The sequence below is a fragment of the Microtus oregoni genome, unplaced genomic scaffold (genome assembly GCF_018167655.1).
Source record: "Microtus oregoni isolate MIOR12 unplaced genomic scaffold, Mior012 000041F_ref0000270, whole genome shotgun sequence".
Lineage (NCBI taxonomy): Eukaryota > Metazoa > Chordata > Mammalia > Rodentia > Cricetidae > Microtus > Microtus oregoni.
In genome coordinates this window covers 5,423,571-5,441,966 of record NW_024543208.1, presented here as the reverse complement: position 1 = coordinate 5,441,966, position 18,396 = coordinate 5,423,571, and the positions used below count along the sequence as shown (strand labels likewise).

The 18,396-nt window shown below is 38.2% G+C and overlaps 1 protein-coding gene across 2 annotated transcripts in view; it reads left to right on the top strand.

The window, feature by feature from the left end:
* Frmd3 (FERM domain containing 3) overlaps positions 1-18,396 on the top strand; it is a 183,494-nt gene that overhangs the window by 58,853 nt on the left and 106,245 nt on the right. For both annotated transcript variants that reach the window (XM_041632472.1, XM_041632469.1), the window contains exon 2: positions 4,033-4,137. In XM_041632472.1, coding sequence (XP_041488406.1) covers positions 4,033-4,137 — 105 coding nt within the window. The remainder of the gene's footprint in view (positions 1-4,032; positions 4,138-18,396) is intronic.

Below are 18,396 nucleotides of genomic sequence, written 5' to 3'. Positions count from 1 at the left end.
TTACCTGTACCCCAGCTACAGGGTCAGCCCTAATGTGCTGTCCAGGTATAGCACAGGACCCTTCTGTATGCTGTAGCCGTTTTAAAGCAGGACTAGTACTCTCACTCTCGTGGCCCTGAGGCCAGGTCTCTTGCATGCCACAGGTAGCCAGGGGTGGAGTAGGGAGGGCAAGGCAACTTTCTCTCACCAATGCCAACAGAGAACAGACGACGGGGAGGACTGCTTTTATATCTTCATTGCTGGCTCACCTACATCCCTGACAACAAGGTTAGCTCTAGTGTGTTTGCCAGACCCAAAGCAGAGGCTACTTTCTCAAGTGCTGCAGCTGACTCTCCTACACTTGTGTCCCTAGGAGCCAGTTCTCTCGACTGAGGCAGGTGATAATAGAGAAGGGGAGGAGGACATTTTTTCCTCACCCACTGCCACCACAAGGCAGACTGGGAGGATAGGGTCAGCTCTCCCATTCCCATGCCTGGAGAGTTTGGGCCAGCTCACCTACTGCAGTAACCACCAAGGAGCAGGATCAACCATCCCAGGAGCAGTGAAAGGTGGAGTCATTTGAGCACAGCATGATTCCAAAGACCTCCATGCTACCACAGGCTGTGGACATCCTCCACAGACCTCAGCTACAGCAGGAAGGTTAGAACCAGATGTGGCCCTCAGCAGCAGCTCAGGCAAGGACAATACCACGGCGGCCCAGTGGCAGCACAGGTCCATCAGACCAGCATGCCCTGCTGGTAGCATGGCCCTGGGGCATCAACATGGTCCCAAGTAACTGCCTAGTTCCGGGCATCCACAGAGCCCTCACTGGCAACTGGAGTCATGAATACCACCCCAGACCGGACCTTTCATTTCCATCACCCTTATGTTTGCTTTCTCTTGTACATCATCCAGATACGGGTTCTCTTTATATTCTTTTTCCTTTATTTCAGTGAGCTGTTTCTTTTTGTCTTCTTTAAACTCCAATAAATCTTTGTCGAAGTTTATGATTGTTCTTTTAAGTTATGTGTTTTGTGGCTCATGTAAATAATTCTTACTGGCAAAAATCCCTACAGAAAAGATGGGCAGTGATGGCACACACCTTTAATTCCAGCACTTGGGAGACAGAGGCAGACAGATCTCTGATTTCAAGGCCAGCCTTGCCTACAGAGCAAGTTATAGGACAGCCAGAGCTATACAAAAAAAAGGAAAGAAAGAAAGAAAGAAAGAAAGAAAGAAAGGAGGACTGGAGGCTTTTCGATTGTTAGGTTGTTGGATTTTTGTTCATGGGGAGGGGGTAGTGTTATTTGTGTTTTTCCAATAGTATCTGTGTCTGTGGACTTCTTTATTAGGTTTATGTCTGACATGGAGAAAGCAGGTCGGAGCCTGAGAGAAGACGTGCACATTAGGTTGGGTTTAATTGCTTGGATGAAGTAAGAAGGACACAGATAATTGGGCTAGTATGTAGAATGGGTATTCCAGTTCAAACTTGGAGTGTGGGGATAGATGTGGGGTTTGGAGGAAACTGTGTGGTGGGAAAAAAACACAATTACTCACCTGACTAGATCCTAGAGCAGCGTCTGGCTGTATGGCAAGGTGGTTGTGGTGGTAGAAGGGAGTTGACATTGGTGTTGGTCAGGAGCAGCTGGGGTGGATCCGGGTAGAAGCCTAAAGTTTGCTTGCAGTCTAATCAAGGGTGGTCTTGCTAGTCTGGAGCACAGTATGTATGACATTAGCTATCTATGGGGAATTTAGGAGTGGGTTAGGAAGACAGAATCGGAAGGATTCACTGAGCTAAGTCCTGCAGAAGGATGTGCAGGATGAGGTTAAGTGGAGAGATTGGAAGTGGTGTGGAAGGAGCCTATGAATCAGGTTCAGAGGATAGCTCCTTGCCAAAGCCTCCCTCAAAGTTGGTTGTTTCACAGGCAGGGATGTTTTTTTTTAAAAAAAAAAAAAAAACTGGGCATTGGATGTAAAAGATGGACTGACTCTGGGGGATGGGGTGGATAGGGTGTTTGGACAAGAGAAATTGAAGAATTCACCCAGCTATATCCTGGAGAGTGATGTGAAAACTCTGTACCATTTCCCCCTTTGACATCTCAGTGTGTCAGCCTGGTTGACCTGGAACTCAATATGTAGGCCAGGATGGCCTTGAACTAACAAGGATCATCTTGCTTCAGACTACAGAGTGCTCTGACTAAAGACGTGTGGAGGCTTGAGTGAGAAGAAATTCACAGAATAATATATTTGAATGTTTGGTTCCTAGTTGGTAGAATTAGTTGGGGAAGGATTAGGAGGTGTGGCCTTTTTGGAGGAGGTGTGTCACTGGGGGTGGGTTTTGAGGTTTCAAAAATCCACCATGATGCCATGCCAAATCTCTCTCTCTCTCTCTCTCTCTCTCTCTCTCTCTCTCTCTCTCTCTCTCACTTGTGGATTAGATGTAAACTCTTAGTTACTATTCCCATGCTTGCTTGCTGCCTTGCTCTCTCCCATGGTGGTCATGTACTCACCCTCTGTAAACAAGCTTTCTCCTGTGAGTTGCCTTGGTCATCGTGTCCCTGCATAGCAATAGGGCAGTAACTAAGACAGGATGTGTCACTATATTCTGCCTAAAACTGTTTTTTTTTTAATCTGGGAACAATGACCCTTAATCTCTCAAATTTCAAAATTTCTATTTATAGGTCACAATGCACCCCTGAAGTAGTTCATATATCTATCAACAACTAAAGAAGATTTATTTATTGTATATGTATGATGATATGTTTTGTCTGTCTGCCAAAGGACACAAGAAGAGGGCAATGGATTGCCTGGAACTGGAGTTACAGATATTAGTGAGCTACTATGTAGGTGCTAGGAACCAATTCTAGGTTCTTTGCAAGAGTAACAATCTTTATCACTAAGCCATCTCTCCAATCCCTTGTCAGCAATGTTATTAAAGTATGCTCTTCTCTTTTGATTTATCATGGTTCTCAAACTGAAGAAACTGAATTTCACAACATTGCTGGGGGAGTCAGGATATGCTAATACATTTCATAGCACTTCAAGTCTCTCAGTGTTCTCAGAATATTCCAGAATGACACTGCAGTTGTACAGAAATCCACATTCCACATCCACTTTCCTTAACTGAGATCCTACCTTGATTCATACAAGTTGTATAATATTAGACAAGTCATTGGATTACTTTGTGGCTCCGTTTTCTCAGAAAACTGAATGAGTGAATAACAAAAACCATTTAGAGCAAGGACTCAGGGGCACCATTAATTGTAAATTGTGGATTCCCACACGGTGTTGATTGTGAAATGTTTTCTCAGTTATGAATATTGTAAATTAAATGACCTGTAATAGAATGGAACAGCAGAACACACAAGAGCTCTTTGTACCAGTGGTAGATATTGTTATGTGTCCCATTGATTCCACCTTTGAGTTTTCTTGTGATTTAAAGTGTGTGTGTGTGTGTGTGTGTGTGTGTGTGTGTGTGTGTGTTGGCTCATTTTTATGGTTCGAATGTCAAATGTTCCCTGCAGGATAATGTGTTTTAGCATTTTTTTCCAAGATGAAGCCGCTATTTGAAGAGTCTTTGAACCCTTTAGGATTTGGGGCTTCACTGGAGAAAGTGGTCTTCTGTGGTTGGAGTTTGAGATGGTTGTGCTTTTGTTGGTTTTGGTTTTTGGAAAGCTCTACTTTCTTTCACCCTTCTATTTCTCGATCTGCCTGGATATGCACAAGCAGTCATACATTCATTGTGATGCCTTTCCTGCTCTAATGGACTTTATCCCATTCAACCACGAATAAAATTAAGGCTTTCCTGCTATCAACTGCTTCTTGTCACTCACTTGGTCACAACCAGAAAATTGCTGATCTGCCCACCTAGTAAAATCTGTTCTGTGCTGAGGTTGTAATTAAAAAAATATTGGAAACCCTTATGGCAGTGTCTAAAATAACCAAATCCATTGTTCTAAGCGCAGAACTAGTTGGGTAAGTAAGGGCTGCTGGGAATGGAATGCGAATGTGCTTGTGGGCTCTGGCTGTAATTTAAATGCACTTCTTTTGCAGAGGGAGACCAAAGGGCAGTTTCTTATTGAGCACATCTGCAACTACTACAGCTTGCTGGAGAAGGACTACTTCGGAATTCGCTATGTGGACCCAGAGAAGCAGAGGGTAAGAGCCAATCTTGATCTTCAAACTGTGGGGTTAGGGAAAGGCCAAGTATGCCAGGCACTGTGGCATCCTTTCCAGAACCTTTACGATAGCTTTGTTCTCATGAATTATTGGCATGGGAAATAAAATGGCTGGTGTGACTGGAAGACTACCTAACTGGAAGGACGAGGGAAAGGAAAGGCATTTCAGGAAGCTGGTCTCTCACAGAAAAACAGAAATGCTCCTCTCCTCTGCAAACCTCCTCAGAGTAGTTGCATTTAATCTAATTATGGAGAGCTCCACCACTCCCCTCCCCCGCACACACACACACAGACATAACAACAGTTTCCTTATGGAGAGATGGAAACATTTCCCTGATAGCTAAAGAAGTGGAACATGTCCTTAAGTATCTTTTGGCCATTTGAGGGTTTTTTTTTGTTTTCTTATCTCTCCAGTCAGCTATCCTCTCCCTACCAGTTGTTTCTTATTTTTTTAATAAAACAGATCAATGTAACAAGATGACATTGTACCCTACTGTTCAATTTTTTTCTTTTTTATCCATTTTTTGTTTTCTCTTTTCCCATATGCATTCCTCTTACTGTCATACAGCCAATGGCAGAGGCTGATCTTACAGATATTATGACATCTGAGTACATTTATTGATTACCTCTTTTTATTCTATCATTAAACAATTTCTCTACATCTCTCCCCACCTTTGCTCCTTATTCTCCTTATTTTATGCCTTTTCCAATTCTCCCAACTACCAACAAAATACTAATCATTAGTCTTATCGATATTGGTTACTTCTCCTTCTCTACAGTTTTCCACACATAAGTAATAACTAAAATATTAATGTATACATTATCATGAGGTTTCCTTTACTTCTTTCATAAATTATTACTTTATAAAGACCTGTTTATAGTCACCTGCTGCTGTATTATATCAGTGAATTAACTACTGGATAGGAAATACTGTGGAAACTACTTCTCAACACAGGAGACAGCCTGGAGATGGAAACTGCCTGGGAAAGAAGACTCGCAGATGAAAATATCACTACAACCGTGCTACAACTGTCTTAGTTAGGATTTTTGGGTTTTTGGTTTTTGGTTTTGTTTGGTTTTTGATTTTTGTCTTTGCTATGAAGAGACACTATGACTACGGCCAGTTTTATAAAGGAAAACATTTAACTAGGACTGGTTTACAGTTCAGAGGTTTGCTCCATTACTGTCATGGCAGAAAGCATGGTGACATGCAGGCAGACATGATGCTGGAGAAATAACTGAAGTTCTACACCTTGATCCGTAGGAAGCAGGAAGGGATTGTGACAAACTTCCTCCAGAAGGGCACAGCTACTCCAACAAGGCCACACATCCTCATAGTGCCGCTCTCTATGGACCTAAGTCAGCCATTTTTATTCAAGCCGCCACAACAGCCATACCTGTTTTTTTTCTCAATATTTATCAGCTGCTATGACCTTGTATAGACACATCAGTTGCAGTGTTATTGTTGTACAATACTGGAAAGATTCTTATTTTAATTTGAGCCAAGATCTCACATTTACTTTAGGCTGGCCAAAAACTCTTCTACATCCTCTGGCTTCAAACTTGTAGCTTCTAAAATTATAGGCATGTGGTTTTGTGGCACCATGCTTGAATAATTTTTATTTGGTTTGGTGTTTCCATTGCTATGGATCAGACTTGGAACTTTTTACGTGGTAGGCAAGTATTCTATTACTGAGTTACAGTCCAACCTCTTAAAACTGCATATCTCGTGGACTCATAAAGATCTGCTTTAGAAACTTTACTTCCTTTGGTTAGTAAACTGCTGGACACACCAGGTTATTTAACTTCTGTGTGCTTTCCCAATGGAACTAATAAATAAACTATTTGCCTCATCACTTTTAAGAGAATTAGAATAGGGTATGTCATGCTTGGCATGTGGTCTATGGCGCACATTGACTCTGCGTTACATGTTGTTCTCACTATGAATTGGTGCTATTGCTTTTGTAATTATTAGGCTTTGACTAGGTCCAGGTGAGTACTTAAGACATGTTTAGTGCCTGTAGGACAAATGTTTGTAACTTCTTTTAAGGAAGGGGGGACACTGCTAAGAGTCCTTGATGATTTATTTACAAAAATCAAATTAATTAAGAAACCCAGTTGAACTAGGGCAGCCAAGTGTAATTACCCACACTGTGTAGTTAGTGGGTTACCTGTACCTCCTCTCAGCCTCATTGATGGTAAATTATTGTGGAATATTATTATTTTAAATCTACCATATTTGTTCTACCATTTTTCTCAGTTAATGAGGGTAAGTTCCATTTGGAATAGATTTTTATACAAGTTGCTGAATTTTATAACACTAATTTCTATAATTATGAATTTAAATGTACATCGTGTTATCATTCATGATGCAGGTGACCTGAGGCCAGTCCCATAAGGGGCAGTGGAGGGTGACTCAAAACCGCGCGGGTCCCTGGCAAGTGGAAGACAGACAGATACACCATGTGGAGAGAGTTTAGATTTAGAATTTATTTAGTGAGTATGGAGTGGGAGGGGAGAGAAAGAGAGGGAAACAGAGAAAGAGAAAAGATAGATTGGAAAGGAGGTGGGAGATCCCCTTGCCTTAGCAGGGGAAGTGTCAAGGGAGGGGGGATAGATTGGGAATGGTGGGGCTTGTCTATCAAAGGACTGAGTACCCAGGTGACAGGTCAGGCCATGGCCAGCAGATTACAACACTTTGTATTAGATTTACTGCCGTATTTCTCTACCCTGTTGCAGGATATTTGGTGACACTTTGTAAAGATGTGTCACTGTGACTGGTTTAATAAAGAGCTGAATGACCAATAGCTGGGCAGGAAAGAATAGGCAGGACTTCTGGGGAAAGAGAGGAACTTGGGTTGAATCTAGACACAAGAGAAACACTCCAGAGAAATACTGAAGCAATTAAACATGCAGTACAGAGGAGAGGTAACTGAACCATGTGGCAGAGTATTAATTTAAGTTATAAGAATTAGTTGATAAAAAGCCTAAGCTAAGGCTAAGTTTCATAATTAATAATAGTCTCCGTGTTATTATTTGTGAGCTGGTGACCCAAGGGAAGTCTGACTACAGTAGCTCCTCATCATTTTCTCTAAATCTAAGCAAGGAAGTCAGACATTATGTATTAGATCTAAGCATACTCTAGCCACTAACCCACCCAAAGAGGAATTATGCCACACTTAGGCTATAGGTGATTGGTTTATATTTTGGGGTCCTAAGTATTAGTACCTCCTCTTAATGTAGGTAAATACAGTCCTGAGCTTTTTACATAGGAAGTCAGATGATGAGCCTATTGCTGCCTTATTAATGATAGAAAATATCTTGTCTGTATCAGAACAGTTTACTTTTTCTACAAGTACCTTCAGGAGGACACAGAATGAAATAAACTACTGGGCTGGTGGCAGGAAGCCAGATGGTATTATGTCCCTCCACCTGCTCCTGCTATTGAAAGGCTGCTTCCTGCTGGCCTCCTCAGGATAATTGCTTTTCATATGCTCATAACTGAGAACAGGAAAGGAACCAAAGATTCAGAACAGCCCTGAAAACAACAGGATTTACTGCAAGCAGAAGTCCCTACTTATGGATTGGCCTGCTTAATAAATTTTCTTTTGTTTTTAAAGATCAGCAAAAGTCAAATGTCACAATTTCAGAAGCTGGAGAAATCACTCTGTGGTTTGCAATACTTGTTGCTCTTACAGAAGACCTGAGTTTGACTTTCCAAACCCACATTGGCCAGATCACATTTGCTCATATCTCCAGTTTGAGATTATCCTAATGCCCTCATGTCTCTGCAGATACCGAACTCACATAAACTTTCACACAGAGACATATGCACATACACATAACTTAAAAATAAAAAGAAGTATTTTTAAAAATTACAACTTCCTGGGTACCGTGTGGGATATGTGCAGATGACTTGTTCTTCTCAGGAAAAGTCTTAGTCACTGGAGTCACACAGCCGAGAGCTCTGTCATCACCTCTTTGAAACTGGATATTTGATTCAGAGGTCCAGGTGTGTTTCAGAGAGTTAAAATTGCCGCATTCGAGGATATCATAAGAATACTTCAGCCGACAGAATAACTTGGAGTTTAACTATAGTTATTGCACACAGTAGTCAGTCTATCTACATCTGAAGCCCTACTGAGAGGGTATAGGAAAAACTGGAACTTACTCAGCATACACTGATGTTGTTGATTAAACAGGAGAGGGGGCAAATATACAAACTCGTTGTTCTGTTTGAAACAGAACACAATTATAGGAATAAGGGATTGGGTGAGAAATGTAATTTTAACCCAATTGGAGTCAGGACAAAAAAGTATCCAGTGTAGGAACTTTCTCTGACTTTGTTGAAGAAGAACCTGGAGAGGAATCAATTAGAGAAATAAAGTTTATACAATATATTGGATAAAGAAGTTGGAGGTTTACAGCAGCCATGACCGTGAGATCCCACTCTAAACCAAAGACTTCAAAGCTTTGAAATAGCTTTTGAGTCAGATTTGAAGTCAACCTGGGACGAGGTTACCATTGCTATGACCTCCAGCTTAAATACAAACAGTGTAGTCAGACAATGACGATTTGAAGAGGCCTTTTGAGCGTAAATCAGAAGTTCATTTTCAAAATTGAATTGTAATTGCTTTACATGAATGAAGCATGACATGGAACTGATTACTGCGTGAGTTAACTTGCTCTGTAACAAGCTTCCCTATAGTTTATTGACTTAGAACATCCTGTATGAGTTTTATCTCTCATAGGATATATACAAGCTTGCCGTTTGAGCAGGACTAAGTTGAGCAGGTGTTCAGCAGATGACTAGTCAGAAATAATCTAAAAAACTTTCTTTCATCTTCATCTTCATGGGCTTTGGTACCTTGGTTGAAGGAAGGGGTAAAAGGTGTAAGGGGACCCTTTCTCTCTGAATTTAGTTTCAGAAGATCTGCAGCCATGACATGACTGGCTGGAGTGTCACGTACATATAGATCTAATCACCGAATGAGAGGCAGAGAAACTGAGCAGTACCAGTGTGAATGTATTAAGTTTGGAAAGTCTGTTAGCATAGTTAAAACAGTGAGACTGTAAATATTTGTAAATTTGAGTCAGAAGCTAAATAAAGAGCTTTTGGCCTCAGATATAATTGTTTGTAGCCAATAAAATATTTTATTTCTTCAAACCCTGGGATTTGATTGTGGAGCTATGGAGGAGAATCAGAAAGTTAAGGGACACTCATGTTTTACAGTATGTTCTAGAAAGAGAAATGAGGAAGACCAAATAGAGCAGACAGGAAAGATGAGGCAAACACAGTTTCAAGGACCATGGCTAAAATTTTAATATAACAATAGGAAGACTGTCCATGTCATTTACCTCTTGAACAGCCTTGAGCAGAGTCCTCAACATTGTATCCCTCGGTTTCTTCACCTCAGGACAAATTGTACCTATGTTTTTTTTTTAATGAATCATGCATATTATCTATCTTATTTAATTGATTTTATATGCCATATTTTAAAGAGTATAAATAGACCCATGGGGATATCTGACCTCAGAACAGTTCATTAATAATGTTATTGAATTAATAAGGTATGAAAACTAGTGATCTGCATTGGCAAATCATAAGATTCAATGAATCCCACAAGTTCCCTTATTTATTTTATGTGTGTGTATGTGTTCCTGTATGTACATATATGTACAACTTACAACCTGATGCCCCTTTAGTGATAAAGAAGGCTTCAGATTCCCTAAAACTGTAGTTATAAGCAGTTATGAACCACCATGCCATGTGGAAACTGGGAAATGAACCTGGGTCTAATGTGAGAGCAGCCAGTGCTCTTAATAACTAAATCGTCTCTTCAATCCCCATAATTTCTCTTTTGATAGCTTGTTATTATCCATATATAGTTTTCAATAATCACAGATAATTATTTTTGTAAGGTATTATATCATATTCTGACCATTTAATTTTTTTAGTGTATATCAGGAGTTATTAACTATAGAATAGGAGCTGGCATCAAAGTATGTTTTTATGAAGAATGGATAAGGAAAATGTGGTACATTTACACAATGGAGTACTACACAGCAGAAAAAAAATAGCAACATCTTGAATTTTGCAGGCAAATGGATGGAGCTAGAAAACATCATATCGAGTGAGGTAACCCAGATGCAGAAAGACAATTATTACATGTACTCACTCATAAGTGGTTTTAAAATATAAAGCAAAGAAAACCACCTACAAATCAAAATCTCAGAGAACCTAGACCACAATGAGGACCCTAAGAGAGACATACATAGATAATCTACATGGGAAGTAGAAAAAGACAAGATCTCCTGAGTAAATTGGGAGCATAGGGACCTTGGGAGAGGATTGAATGGGAGGGGAGAGGCAGGGAAAAGAGTAGAGAAAAATGTAGAGCTCAATAAAAATCAATAAAATTAAAAAAAGAAATTATGTTTTCATAAGTTAAATTTTAATTCAATACAATTAAGACTACTTATTGGTGTATTATCTAAGGCTGGTTTTCTAGTTGAAAAAGAGTTAGTAGTATGATAGAGGCCATATTGACCAGAAAGCCTAAATTAATTACCTACTCCATCTCACCTACTAGGGTGCATTGCAAGGACAAAGGGATGTATAGAGTCTTGAAAGCATTGTAGGAATCAGCATAAAGGTAGAATATGGAGTTGATGAATATTTGAATGGAAGTTTATGCTTTTTTAGCTTACCCACCATCTCTTTTATTTTGTACAACTGTTGCTCCTTTTTAAGCTAGCCAAGATTCTAGAATACAAAATCAATTGTGGCTACAGAAGTAAAAACCATTACATCAAAGCAGTTAAGTTTTTCTTCTGTGGAGGACTTCCAAACAAATGGACAGTAAATTGTCGGTATCTTTGCTATGTAATTTGTCCTTTGTTCTTGTGCCATATGTTTTCCTGAAATGACTGCAGTACCTTTTACTGGTAGGTAAATGACGGGAAGCTCTCTATTACTTTACTATCCAGAACTCTGTCAAGATCATATTCACTCAGATAACATTTTTTCCTTTCAAGCAAAAACCAAAGAATCCATTAAGGGCAACATAATTTATCCCTATAATACCAGAACTTGGTTACTTTGGGCTTTTCCCTGATGGATATGAGAACCAAGCATTCTTCAGAGCCATGGTGAGAACTGTTTTGATATATGGATCTTGTTACTATTAAGTGGAAAGGTGTCTGCTTCAAAAGGTGCATTCATTGTTTTTTAAAGAATCATGTATTGTTGAATATCTTTCTCTAGGTTATGTATTTTTATAATTTAAGCCACTACGATGTGTGATAAAGACAATAGGAGTGTAACTTATTTTGTTATCATAATCTAAATCCATGTAAACAGAAACCACACATTTGATGGTAAATAAGTATTACATTATTATTTTAGGGACATTTTTAAAATTTTTTGTCTTAGCAACTACAAAATTAAAAATCAGACTGTTAATAAATTAGTTGCCCCTTCCCATAATATCTTCCCGACCTATTAGTCCGCATTAGGATATGAAATAAGTAAAGAAATGATTTTTAATTGTTTTTATTGAGCAATATATTTTCCTCCACTACCCCCTACCTCTCCCCTCCCCTTCTACCCTCTCCCATGATCCCCATGCTCCCAATTTACTCAGGAGATCTTGTCTTTTTTCTGCTTACCTTGTAGATTAGATTGTCTTTTTCTGCTTACCATATAGATTAGATTCTCTTAGGGTCTCTTTATTGTGTAGGTTCTCTGGGATTATGAATTGTAGGCTGGTATTCTTTGCTTTATCTCTAAAAGCCATTTATGAGTGAGTACATATTTTATTTGTCTTCCTGTGTTGGGGTTACCTCATTCAATATGATGTTTTCTAGGTCCATCCATTTGCTCAGAAATTTGAAGATGTCATTATTTTTTCCCTCTGTATAATACTCCATTGAGTAAATGTACCCACATTTTCCTTATCCATTCCTAGGTCGAGAGGCATTTAGGTTATTTCCAGGTTCTGACTATGACAACACTGCTATGAACATAACTGAGCACATGCCTTTGTGGTGTACAATAGGTACTAGAAAGTTATAGTGACAGAAATATAAGAAAGACTTGGTAATATGCTTATCCTACAGGTTCACAGAGTGTAGACTGCAGGATCAAAAGGAATCTGTACCCATCTCCCATCCCCAACCATGAATCCTTTCCTACTGTCATTGCAGATGAGAAAAATTGAAACTGTATTTCAGCTTCTTATTTAGCTTCTTTCTACATTTCCTCTTTCTTCTTTAAGTTTTCCTAAATCAAAATTAATGTGTTCTTTTTTTTAAAAAAGGCTTATGATATTGTCATGCTAGATTTTGTTAATACTAAAAGCCCTTATATATTGGGAGTTTGTGTGTGGCCAGGGTTTCAACTGAAGGTAGAAGGATTTAGTCTCCAAATGGAGGATACTAGGCACATGAAAGGAGAGGTATTACATATGCTTCTCTAAATCAGGCCTTGAGTTAAAATTTTCCAGAAGTGCTTTTAGGCAGTGTTTCCATGAAAAGAGTTGTGGGAGGCATAGGATTAGGACATAAAAAAGAAGGAAGCAGAGCAATATCAAAATATTGGGCAAAGATCCTTTCTTCCATCTCACAGGGAAACTGAAAAATCAGAGGTCATATATTGTTTAAAAACAACCCTGGTTTGTGGAAGTTAAGATGAATTGTGGAAGCTACCCTACAGAAGATTCCAATAACTTAAGAAGCAACATTCTCAAAAAGACAAAGACTATTGTCTTGGTTATTTCTAGTACTGTGGTCAGAATGATGACCAAAAGTCACCCGGTATGGAAAGAATTTATTTTAACTTATAAGTGTAGTCCAGCATGAATGAACTTTGGAGCAGGAACTCAAGGCAGTAACCTGGAAACAGAAATTGAAGTAGGAGCAATGGAGGAGCACTGCTTACTGGCTTGCAGTCTAAAGTTCAAAGAGCTGGCTTATACTTCTCAGGACCGCCTGCACAGAACTGGCAATGTCCACAATAGTTGGGCCCTCCTACATCAATCGTTTATGAAAAAATGCCAAACTTGCCTACTGCTCAATCTAATGAAAGCATTTTATCACTTGACATTTCTCTTCTTCATCACTCTACCTAGTGTCAATAGGACCAAAAAAAAAAAAAAAAAAAAACTAGCATGGACAACTTATCTCTTGTCTCATCTGATTCTGATGCCCTCCAGGTACATACAAGTAACACTAATCAATACAACCTCTGTTTTTCCTTGTTCTTTCAGTTTATCTTATGGACCTAGTAATGGGAAATTAGTGCCTGTATATTTTGAGAGTTATTCTGCAAGATAATTGAAGAGATTAAGTGTTTAGCAATAATACATTATCCATGAAGTCACGCCTTAAGGAATACCAGGTTTTAGTAATAAAATAGAATTATTTATTTTTAAAACTAAAATGCCATAGTTCTAGGCAACAAATGAACTTAAACAAAATAGGAAAAGTATCTAAGCCTTATATCTAACATCCAAGTACATCACATAATACTTTTATACCTCTAGGTCTCTAGTAAAAATAGAAGTTGCTGACATGCTTCAGAGTCGACTTTTTTGGCCACCTCTTAACTCTAATGGAAAGAGCAAGCAAAGACAGGAAATAAAAGAGGAAAATGGAGAAACAAAAGGCTGAAAGCTGCCTGGCAAATGAATAAATAATATCCTTATGTACAGGAGAATGAAAAGTGAGACAGGGAGGGTAAAGAGATCAATAACAAACGAATTTACGGAATGCTGCCCTTGTGCCAGTCAAGGAGAAAGAAGGAGACCCTGAGTGCTGAGCAGAGCTTCCCGTCTTCCTCTTTTGTGGAAAATCTTCATGTAAAGTAAAAATTACATAAAATTTACTTTCATTCTCTAACTAGAACTTAGTTTTCTGTTTTTTTATTTTTATTTTTAATTATTCATGGAATGTACTAATACATGGGAAAACATTAAAGTTGAAACATCTCAGATAAAATGCCACACAAAAATTATTGAAGTTCTAAATTTATTTAGCCAACACTACTAAATTAGTGCCTCTCACCAATACTATGTATTCTCCCACTGGTATCACTTTATTATATTGTTTCTGAACTTTAAAGAATAGTTTTAGAGGCCTAGATTTACGTTTTTAAATATATTTTATATTGTTTTATACTTTTAAATTCAAAACAAATCATATTAGCTATGATACATTATTCAAATTTTTCCAATGTTTTCTCAATGTATAATTCACTTACTATCTTAGTTGTTATTCTGTAGGCTGAAGAACAGTTTCCATGTAATAAGTAAGAGTCAAATCTAAATACTTTAATAACCATTTGTGTACTGATAACACAATTGCACCTTGGAACATTTTACAAAACATTTTGCAAATAAGTTTTAAGAAAAATATTATTTTCATTTAATACTAAATTAAGCACAATGACTCCATAATGGAAGGTTTGCACTTTTTAGGTACTCTTAGGATCCTAACAAGCATCAAGCTCTTTGTGTGTTCCGTGACAACTTTTGAATATTATATGCCTTTTATCACAACATGCAAACTGAATTTTTAAAGGAAAATACCATCGAAAGCAGCAAAGCACAAAGTAATGTTAGAACTGTGGACTTCTGAAAAGGTGGCTGTGCTGTTGACAGATGTTTGCTATGGCTATATTCCCCTGGGTTGCAATGGATTTTCATTCTGCATTGCATCTAAAAATTTTGTATATGTTACACATAAATCTTTATCTCATATAAAACACTCATTTTTTAATCATCCAGAACATTGGCAAAGTACAATTTATTAACCTATTTTCCTAATGGTGACCTTTGGTGTGACTTGTAACCCTTTACTATTTCATACAAAATTGGAATGAAAATGCTATGCATTTCTTTGCTTACCTCCATGAATTACAAAATATAGAAATTGTTTGGCCGTTGTTTTAACTACTGTTAACAGATTAAACTTAGCCCTCTTTGAAAACATGGTTTCCTATAATCCTTTGAAACACGATTATTACTAGGTTATTTTAGCTAAGTCTCTTTGCCTTGTGATTATCCCCTTGGAAAAGAATTGTTGCCCTCAAAAAATAACTATCAGTCACATTGTAAGTAGATGAGATACACAGACCCCGAAAGGACAGAAAACGGGAACTGATAAGAAACTGTGAGGTGTGTTAGAACAATGAAGAAACTAGCTCGTCTAGAATAAATAATTTATTTAGGGCACAGATGGTAAGCACCTTAAAGGCATTCCTTAAATATTTTCTACCCCTCTGCTTGGCAGTCATAGCCAATCCCAAATGACTTTCATTCTCTTTGAGCCTTCATCCAGTACTAACATCATCTTGAGAACACATGCAACTGAATCAGAGTGACTTTAAAGAAATGGGTTCAAATTCAGCAAAGGAAGGGTAAGGATTTCAAAGGATGCTAAAGCATGGACAACCTGAAAATGTTATTTACTTATGAGGCTAGCAAAATGACCAGTGAATCTCTTCATGAAACAATAATATGTGCAGGGCTCTGATTGCTCTTACCTTTTTTTCCCCCTATTTCTCTGAAAGTGATTTAATCACAGTGGATCTGTTTATTATTCACCTTCATGAAACCCACTGAATGATGAAGCCCATCTACAAAATTTTGCAAACTAAATAAAAACAATGGCAACAGCAAGAAATCTTTATAATTTCAACAGTGCATCTGTGAGACCCATATTTATTATCTTTATAATAACTCTAAGCCCTTGAAATACCCCTAATTTATGCTAGGTCAATTTCCACTTTATATTTGTGGAATTTGAGATGCAGAGAATATTGTTGCACAATGTTCTGTATATGCTAAGTGAATATATTAGTTATCTTCTTTGCTTTTTTTTTATTAAATATTGGTATGGTTTTCAAAAACAACCTGACATAATTTTGGCTAAAAGAAAAGAACTTGCTCTTTGGGAAAAGCTCTCCTATGCATGTTTCTTGGTGAATTTTTCCCTAATAATGAAGCAGTTAAAAGTCTTCTTACTGCTTGTGAAGATTTTACAGATTGGACATATTAGAATAGAAACTATTGATTTGGCCTCTCAGTTTTTCAGTTTCTGAGAAAATAAACAATATTCATCAAAGAAAATATTGCATTGTCATTCAAACTGATCAGTGGGAGGCTGCATAGCTGGGATGCTAAAGACCCTCTCTCTGGAATTCCATTATGGTTTTGTAAACTGCCCTGTTTAAGAAGAAACTGTAGTGCCGTTTCATTTGTATTTTGATAATAAAAAAAAAAAAAAGCTTGTCTGAGGATCAGAAAGACTGGCCAGCCTTACAGACAAGGTCACAATCACACACACCTTTAATCCTAGTAACCACACTAGTTGCCAAAGAAACCAGGTGATAGTTGTTCATGCTCTTAATCTCAGAGCTAGGGAAGATTATAAAGCAGGAGGAAACAGGTCTCACTCACTGTCTCATTCTAAAGGCAGGATTGCCATTTTAGACTCAGGTAGACGTAAGAGCCAGTGGCTGGCTATTTTGCTTTTCTGACCTGCATACTGAATGCTAATTTCTTTCTCTGAGTTTTTATTAATCATCCTTTATTTGGTGCCTAATTTGGGGGCATGAATTTACAAAAGAGCCATCCAATTTAGGCTTTCAAGGCACCAGCCCGGGCCAGAGTAGGGATTGGAATTCCAGCGCTAAGAATTGGAACTTAGATTCAGAGTTCTTTTTTGGGGGGAAAAAAGGTAATTATAAAGTGGTTGGCCTATTAGCTCAGGCTTTTATTAACTAGCTCCTATAACTTAAATTAACCCAAAATTCTTACCTATGTTTAAGCTCGTGGTTTGGTAACTTACTCAGTGAGACATTTTCGTCTTGCTTTTTGGTTGGTGACTGCAGACTGAGCCTGCCCTCTTCAGAAATCCTCCTGGTCCAGTCACCCTGCCTATACTTACTGCCTGACTACTGGCAAATTAGCATTTTGTTAAACCAATACAAGTGAAAAATTTTTACAGAGTACAAGAACATTGTCCCACAGCAAGAAAATTTTGAAGGGCATCTCGTAGTCAGTAAGCAATGAATGATTGATCACGTTTATTTCATTTTATGAGCATGAATTTACATTAAACAATAAGTATAATGCAGAGCCTTGAGTTTTATAGGAAGACAGCAAAGCAATGTAGAGCCCTACAGAAATAAAATCTCAGACAGAGTATATAGCTAGTTAAAGTCTTTATTCCAGCCAGTTGCAACCATGTTCAGATAATCACGACCCGGATGTAGACCCAAGTATTTAGAAAAAGGGGCTTTTAAAGGCAAAATTCACATTCTGGTATGTTGCTTAGCAGATAGAGATGTTTTTGAACAATCAAGCAATTTAGCAGAAACTAAGACAAGCAAATAACTGAAGGGGGAGGTTTGTACAAGCAGGTGGTTCAATAGAGCTAAATAGGTAGCAGGGACATCTTGACCTTGGGTTCCTAGAGTAGAGTTGGGTAGTTTTCCACCAGATTCTTCATGAGAATGACAGAAATTGCTTCAACAAGAATGCAAGATGGAGAATGAACAAATACAAGGTGCACTTCAAAAAAAGAAGTTAGAGTGAAGTGCAGAAACTCTGCTCTTTTCCTTTCTAGTATGGAGCAGGCAGGTGCACATAAAATAGACTCTCCTGAATTCATAATGCTGTTGACACAGAAACACAACTCTCACCACAAACGGGACAAGAGATAGTTTGTTTTGGAACCAAATATGAATGACCATGACTGAAAAAAACAGGTTTACTTAAATCGTGTATTCCAACAACAAAGCAATTTCATTAAGAACTTATAACAGAACAAAGAAAGTCGCAAGTCAAAACATTTTGCAATACATTGATGGAAACATCAGAGAGGTTGGCTTACAGCAAAACAGAGAGAAGCGCTGCTGCACGCCTTAGATGTTGCCTGACAGCATTCTTTGTCCCTTCACTGGTGGGCAGTAGGGTTTTGCTAACCTAAAGCTTTCATAAGGTTTTTTTACCTATCAATCACAGGATGTTAGGTCCAATAAATAAATGGAAATGAAATGAGCATTTTGAAGGCTAAAGATGACCTTCAGTAAATTTTAATTAGCCTCTGGAACGTTCCTAACTCTCCAAAATCATAAAAGTTCAAATCCCCTAATCAGCCTTGCTGAAGGTTACAGATTGGAAGTATAGCTTGCTTGGGGGGTGCAGGTGAAAGTCAGGGAGATGGGGTAAGG